Source organism: Euleptes europaea, chromosome 1 (genome assembly GCF_029931775.1).
Source record: "Euleptes europaea isolate rEulEur1 chromosome 1, rEulEur1.hap1, whole genome shotgun sequence".
Classification (NCBI taxonomy): Eukaryota; Metazoa; Chordata; class Lepidosauria; order Squamata; family Sphaerodactylidae; genus Euleptes; species Euleptes europaea.
Window position 1 is genome coordinate 8,620,256 of NC_079312.1, and position 8,318 is coordinate 8,628,573.

General features: G+C 42.3%; 1 protein-coding gene across 1 annotated transcript; it reads left to right on the forward strand.

The window, feature by feature from the left end:
* Positions 1-1,279: 1,279 nt before the first annotated feature.
* Positions 1,280-7,429, forward strand: LOC130483077 (zinc finger protein 420-like; the record flags this gene model as incomplete). The annotated part of the gene is made up of 3 exons (XM_056856011.1): positions 1,280-1,364; positions 5,844-6,641; positions 6,969-7,429. Coding segments are annotated over exons 1-3 (1,344 nt in total), but the record flags the coding sequence as incomplete, so codon positions are not given.
* Between the last annotated feature and the right edge of the window lie 889 nt (positions 7,430-8,318).

Below are 8,318 nucleotides of genomic sequence, written 5' to 3' on the forward strand. Positions count from 1 at the left end.
CGTCACCACTGGGGTGGGGTGTATCTCCTCCTCCCTCCCCTTTCTGAGTCGTAGTGTCTGATGGGTAGTTGTAGCGTCTTTCAAAAGATCCTGTTTGTTATGTCTACCCACCGATCAAATTGATAAGGTTCCTGCCAGTTTATCAGATATTTTCTTGTTTTCAAAGAGTCATTTATACATTGGGTGGGGAGACGCGGATTTAATAGATGTATTCAACAATCCTTCAGAGCTTCCAAGTCCAGGTAAAATGAAAGAGTTCTTGTAACTTACTCAGATTTTAGAAGAGTAGGCATTCTTGCTTCCACGTAGTTGCTTAGATGGTAATAGATAGAGGAGATCTGAGCCTAATGCCAAGGAAACTTTTGCAGCATTGTATTTCCCCTTGATGCCGGCGGGACCGCACCCTATGTTTTCGAGAGACTTCCTGATGTTCTCTCAGAGAAAATGGGGGTCAAACCGCTCTTCTCGGCTGCAGGGGTATTCCTGCTTCCCAGTCCACTGTTTAGGAACCGGGGGGGTGCAGGATTGCACCCCAAATTTGAACGTTCCTTGGGTCCCTCGGGAGCTCCCGAGGAACGTGGAGCTCAGATCAGCGTCTCTACCAGAAGTCGAGAGGTGTTCTGGGCTCTCCTTGCAGAAAGGGGGCTCCTGCCTGGCAGTCTTGTGTCTGGACCCCCTGAGAGGGCACCAGAAGCCATGCCAGGGGATGCCTGGTCTGGAGAAGGAGGGGAGGTTGAAGGAGGTGCTTCCCTCCAGTCTGGGCATTGCCTTAAATGGGCTGAAGATGTGGCTGTGGAGGGAACTCTTGTGGCTTCTCTGCCCTTTACTTACTTCTTTTTTTTAAATAGTTTTATTGGTATGTAAAATATTACAAAATATGCCAAAATATACAAAAAAAGTATACAAGAAAGTGAAGAAAAGAAGAAAAGAAAAAGTGAAATATAAAACAGTAAAAAACCGACTTCCAACTCTCCTCATACAGAACAGAATATTATATATATTATTAATTTTGTGAACTGTTTTTAGTCTAGTTTAGTAAGTTTAGGTTCTAAAACCTTAGTTCTCAGCTGGCATTTCAATCAGACCTGAGTACGGAGTCGGGAGAGAGCTTCCAGTGCTGGATGGATGATTCTTGGCCCCACACTGTACTCTACTCGACCTCTCTTAGTTAGCTGTTAGGTATTTTTGGAGGGACAAAGTTAATCTGGTTTGGCAGTGCTGATTCTATGTGCACAGAGCAGACCTAATTGTGTGCTTTTTTCTGATAAAAGGATCCAAGATGGCCAAACCTGGCCTTATTTCCCAGCTGGAAGAGGAGGAAGAGCTGTTTCTCCTGAGTTCTGATGAAGAGGAAGGACTGGCAGGTAGCTGCTTAGATATCTGTCCTGGGACTGGGTGTTGCCTGTGCTTCTTCCAAGGGTGGGTGGATATCTGTGGCCTTATTTATCCTTGCAGTTAGTTTCTCCTCCAAAGAGCTTGGATGAGTTGTGAAGGCTGAAATGATGCCTGTAGATCTTGAATCTGCAAAAATAGGTAACTTCTCTCCCAATTCAGATCACTTATGCCCAATCAAGCCAAGTATTGTCCTGTCTGAGAGGCAGGGACTCTGGCAACGGTGTTTGGCAGGAATGAGGACAGAGAAATTGCGGGCCATATTGGAGGGGCAAACAGACTAGCCCAAAGCCCAGTTGGACGTAACACTCTCCGTTCTGAGGTTGGGATCACTTTTTGAATGTACAATTGTCCCTTTAGAAGATGGGCTTTTTGAATGAGTACAGAGACCTAATGACCCCAATTTCAGCAGTTGAACTCTTTATCATATACAGTATAGCATATAATGAATACACAAAAAAAGAAACAGTTGAACACCATGGACCAAACAATCTGGGCATAGGAGAATCAAATTTGTAAAAACACATCTCATCTCCTAACACTTAACCTTATTTCTGTGGTTTAAAGAGAGAGGCTAATTTGATTTATTGGATCCAGGTTTGTTAGTCAGATTAAAATCATCCCAGTTACTTGTTTCATGTGTCCTGTCATACTTCATCTGGTCAAGTGCCTGTGTCTCTGCCCCCCTTGATGGTTGCTTCTGACTGTGGTGTCAAAACATTGCTACCCCAGTAGTCCCCATCCCCCAAAAAAGAATGGCTGCCCCCTTGTTAAAGCCTGTGTGTCTCCTTCCTATAACTCTCAGGGCAGGAAATGCCTAAGATTTCACCATTTCTTAAGCAATTAGGTCAGAATGCAAATTCTCCATTGTTTCTCAGCCATTCACTGTCCCAGTGAAAGGCTGATCTTCATGTAATTATCACAGGCTACAGATTAGTTAATACCATCTAGTCTGTCATGGGGTAGCCTGATGAGGCTTCCTCAGACAAAGAAGACCTTGAAGCAGTAGGCAGTAGAAGAGAGGAACAGCTGCAAGCTAATCAGACACAGACGGATGAATGTCCCCCATGCCTACAACCACCCAGGGCAGGAGACTCATCTGTGTCCAAACAGCAGCCCTCCACAGCCACTGGAGCGGTGGTGTTAAAGGTGCAGAACATTCCTACTCAAGTGTATCAAATGATGCAGGGGCATCTCATCCATTAGGTGGCCCTAAGCAACTGCCTAAGGCGCCAGTGGTGAAGGGGTACCAGTCAGCTCTCTTGCCCTCCCAACCCCTGCTCTCTGCCACCCCTCCCCCACCTAACCACTCTTCTTTCCCTTCTTTCTGTGATGTTAAAGAGAAAGAACTTCATAGTTCGAGATTTCTTGTTCTCATTAGACTACCTCCTCCATCTGCACCTCTCTTCAGATCCTCTGTGTCAAAGCCATGTGTGTTAAAGCATGAATGGCTGTCTCTCTCTTAAAGAGGGCCCTTCTTCTCCCCACAACCTCTCTAAAAATCATCTCCTGTAAATTCACCCGGGTAAGAAAAGAAATTGAGAAAGTGAGTGGGAGAACTGGCTACAGACTGTTTGAGCTGAACTCCAGAGCATTAAACAGAGTACAAACACAGCTGTTACAAAGCAAAGTAGAAAACTCTGTGTTTGTGGATAGTTTTAGAGGGTAGCCATGTTTGTCTGCAGCGGAACAGTTAGACTTCAGTCCAGCAGCATCTTAGAGATGAATGAGATTTTTGAGGTGTACGCTTTTGAGAGTCAATGCTCCCATTGTCAGATATGGGTCTCTTCCAGTCCCTCAGACAGAGATTCTCACCTGCTGGATCTACAACAGACATTTTTGGGATTCTAGTACCCACCTGATGTAAGGAAACAGATCAGCAAAGCCAGAATGATATCAAGGGCTAACCTGCAACAAGATAGGCCCAAACGAAACAACAACAGAACACCACTGGTGGTCACATTCAGCTCTCAGCTCAAATAGCCTCAACACACTGAAGCGGGTCAGTGTGCTTCAGTTGACTATGCTCTTAGAATTGACCCCTTCCTGAGAAGTGGTATGTTATCTTATTCAGTTAGTCACCTGCTAAGCAGGACTCAACTTATTTACTCACATAAAGTAATTATTTTTATTGAATAACTCCAATGAAATAAAATGTGTATGTGTATATGCAAGTATTACAGTCTTAAAAGCAGTAATAATGTATACAAAAATGCAAGCAAGTTCTACATACTATTCAGTTTTAAAATCCAATACTTAAAATATAACAGTCTGATTTAGTTCAAAGTATCTGATTCACAATATCTAGAATAATATAATTAAATCCATACATACCAAGACCATCTTCTGGGACTCAGTCGAAAGACGTAGAGAGGTCTGAAGTTCTAGCCCTTTTCCTGCCCATATTTATACTGTTTAAATCACCTTGAATGGGTACGGAAAGGGATTGTCTTGGCAAAGTCACTTTGACTTAGAGCAGAGTGCTTTCTACTACCCACTACCATATAAGGACTTCCACTTCTTCTAGCAGGCTATTTGGCTAAGCATGCTATTTCTTAAACAGTCAGTTTTGAGTCTTGTTGTATCTCTATATATTTAATTTTACCAGTATTCTCATCTCTTGAAAAATACGTTAAGAATAAACCTATTCATTAATTACTACTATTATGCCTTCATATTTAAACCTTAAAATACAATATAATGTTACATTACACCATTACATCATTAGTTGGCTAAAAATATACCATTGTACAAAGGAGGTTAGTGCAACAAGCACTCTGCAAGTGAAGTCATTGAAAGTGAGTGCAGAAAGCACTTTGCTTGTGGCAGAAAGTGCAGAAAGCACTTTGCTTGTGGTGTCATGGAAAGGGCAGAATAATTCTGAAGCCCTTTATAAAGAATGTCTAGGCTTGTTTTCCTTTTAAAAGGAAAGTCAAGCCTCTGCTGGGTTCTTTATGTGTAGTTAAGTTTTACATTGAATGATTCTGCACATGTACAACACTAATACAACAGTTCATATGTCCTAATATGTCAAAGCCCATAACAACACCATTAATGACTTACACCCTATGCTGGACAATGATGTGCCTCACTCCCACGCATTGGGAGGCAAACCTTTTCTTGCTTAACCTTAAATGACTTCTCACCTGCAACAGCGCCCTTCCCAACATGGACACAGACTCTGGACCAGGGCCTGCAACAAACCAAGATGCCAACTCTGTCCCCAAATTCATTCTGACAACAGCTTACTATGGCCCTAGTGTGTCACTAATATGCGCCGTGTGGTCAAAGCTTTCCTTGGTTTTATTGCTAAATTTTATTGATTTTAACTGAATCTTTTGTACTGACTTTTATAAAGTAATGTCGTTAATGTTCATTAGACGCTCTGAGCCCAGGCTTGGCTGGGAAATTGAGAGCAGAGTATAAATCTATTAAAATAAATAAATAAAAACCATCACTGGACCTAACAACACCAGCCATACCATCTCAAGTTTATTCACTTGTTCATCTTCCAGTGTTATATATATGTCACCAAACGTCAGCAATACCCTTCTGCTCTGTACATCAAACAGGTCAGTCCCTATGCAAAATAATAAATGGAAATAAATCTGACATTAAAAACAACAACCCTCCGAAGCCAGTGGCAGATTATTTTAATCTTCCAGATCATTCATTTGCTGACCTGAGAGTTGCAGTCCTTATCCAAAGAAGCTTCATGGGGAGATTACAATGTAAGATTGATGACTTTAGCATGCTTATCGCACTACAAATGCTAATTTTCTGCTAAATGCTAATTTTCTAAGCATTTCTATTCAGTTCTAATCTAGCTACTTACAATGTGCATTGTATCTCTGCATCCCAAGCTTCTTTGCATCACCATTCCCACTCTCTGACTAGGATATAAGGAATCCAACATCTCCATTCTAAGTCGTATCTAACAAAGGGAGCCTTCACTCTTGAAAGCTTATAGCCAGAAACTCTTGTTGGTCTCTAAGTTGCTATTGTATTTGAAATTAGGTATTTGTGGAAACTGTCATATTATGACACCAGGTTCCTGTTTCTTCCAGCAGGAGACGTGTGGGAGTCAGTGAACGAAGGAAAAGATCATCCCATGAGGGAGAAAGCGGATACATATTCAGACATGAAAGAGAAGGTTGAACATTATGATGCACTGAGGGAGGGAAAACATTCAGATAGAGGGAGGAATAATTCCAGTCTTTTACAGGGCGATCACTCTCTACAGCAAAAAATATACCAAGGAGGCAAGAGGAATGAGCACACTGCAAGGAGGGAAAATTTTACTAGAAAATCAGTTACTGACATTCAACAAAACACCTGTAACAGAAAAAAAGGATATAAATGCCTGGAGTGTGGGAAATGGTTCAATCAGAGAGGCAGCCTAACTTCCCATCACAGGATTCACACAAGAATAAAATTATACCAATGTCTAGAGCGTGGAAAAAGCTTCATGCAGAGGAAAAACCTTAATTCCCACCAACAAACTCACTCAGGCGAGAATAAATATAAATGCGTGGATTGTGGAAAAAGCTTCCGTTGGAGTGGAAAACTTACCATCCATCAAAGAATTCATACTGGGGAGAAACCATACACATGCCTGGAGTGTGGGGAAAGCTTCAGCTGTAATGACAGTCTTACTTCCCATCAAAGAATTCACACAGGTGAGAAACCATATCAATGCCTGGATTGTGGGAGAAGCTTCAGTCATAATGGCAATCTTACTTCCCATGAAAGGATTCACACAGGGGAGAAGCCATATCAGTGCCTGGAGTGTGGGAAAAGCTTCAGTCGGAATAACAGTCTTACTTCCCATCAAAGAATTCACACAGGGGAGAAGCCATATCAATGCTTGGAGTGTGGGAAAAGCTTCCGTCATAGTGGAAAACTTACCATGCATCAAAGAAGTCATACTGGGGAGAAACCATACACATGCATGGAGTGTGGGAAGAGCTTCAGGAGGAGTGGAAACCTAATTTCCCATCAAATAATTCATACAGAGGAGAAATCATATAAATGCATGGAGTGTGGGAAAACCTTCCATCGGAGTGGCAGTCTTACTTTCCATCAAAAAATTCACACAAGGGAGAAACCATATCAATGCCTGGAGTGTGGGGAAAGCTTCAGCGGGAACGACAGTCTTACTTCTCATCAAAGAATTCACACAGGGGAGAAACCATATCAGTGCCTGGAGTGTGAGAAGAGCTTCAGTCATAATGGCAGTCTTACTTCCCATCAAAGGATTCACACAGGGGAGAAACCATATCAATGCCTGGAGTGTGGGAAAAGCTTCAGTCGGAATTACAGTCTTACTTCCCATCAAAGAATTCACACAGGGGAAAAACCATATAAATGCCTCGAGTGTGGGAAAAACTTCAGAAATAATGGCAGTCTTATTTCCCATCAAAGGATTCATATAGAGGAGAAACCATATAAATGCCTGGAGTGTGGGGAAAGCTTCTGTCAGAGTGGAAAACTTGCTACCCATCAAAGAATTCACACAGGGGAAGACTCATGTAAATGCCTAGAGTGTGGTAAAAGCTTCTGTAATAATGCAAGACTTTCTTCCCATCAAATGATCCATACAGGGGAGAAACCATATAAATGTCTGGAGTGTGGGAAAAACTTCAGACGAAGTGACAGTCTTTCTTCCCATCAAAGAATTCACATTGGGGAGAAACCATATAAATGCTTGGAGTGTGGGAAAAGTTTCAGTTGGAATCACAGTCTTTCTTCCCATAAAAGAATTCACACAGGGGAGAAACCATATGAATGCCTGGAATGCGGGAAAAACTTCAGGCGGAGTGACAGTCTTACTTCCCATCAAAGAATTCACATGGAGGAGAAACCATATAAATGCCTGGATTGTGGGAAAAGCTTCAGTTCGAATAATGGTCTTACTTACCATCAAAGAATTCACACAGGGGAGAAACCATATACATGCTTGGAGTGTGGGAAAAGCTTCAGTCATAGTGGCAGTCTTACTTCCCATCAAAGAATTCACACAGGGGAGAAACCATATAAATGCTTGGAGTGTGGGAAAAGCTTCCGTGCGAGTGGAAAACTTAGTACTCATCAAAGAATTCATACAGGAGGAACCATCTAAATGTCTGGAGTGTAGTAAAAGCTTCCGTCTCTGTAATCAACTTTCTACCATAGGATTCACACAGGGGTGAAACCATATAAATGTCAGGAGTGTGGGGAAAGTTTCATTCAGAGTTAGTGTTATTTCCACACATTGTGGGGAAAGCATATGAATGAACTGACTTACAGTTAGTACCCTGGTGACACCCACCAATCACAGAGTGGTTCCTGATGGCAGTTCACTGAGTGGCAGAAAGGGTAACAGCCAGTCTCCACCAGCCAATGCCGCCAATCTAGAACAGCGTTTTCTGAACTCCTACCCATTGGCCCCTCTCCTTTACTTGAGATTAACTGATGACATTTCCTTTGCCTGGACTCATGGCAAAAAAGCCATCAAAAGATTTCACCAGGCTTTCAATAACTTCCACCCCACAAACTATGAATTTATCTGAACAAGAGATAAGCTTCCTGGACACCACAGTATGGATACACAAGGGATGCAAAAGCACCACATTATATTGGAAACCAACAGATCAGCAAACATCTACATGCCCCCAGGTACCACCCCAACCATATCAAACAGTCCATTGTCTATAGCCAAGCCTTACGCTATAGTCGCATCTGCTCCAACCCCTCAGACAGAGATACTCTGTTGAAGGAGATACAGCGAGCATTTTTGCAACTACAGTGTCCTGCTGATATGGTAAAAAAGATTATTTGAAAGGCCAGAATGATACCCAGGCACAGCTTTCTACAAGACAAACCCAAAGAAAATGACAATAGAACACCTCTGGTGGTCACATACTTTTCCTTTCTCCCTTAGAAGC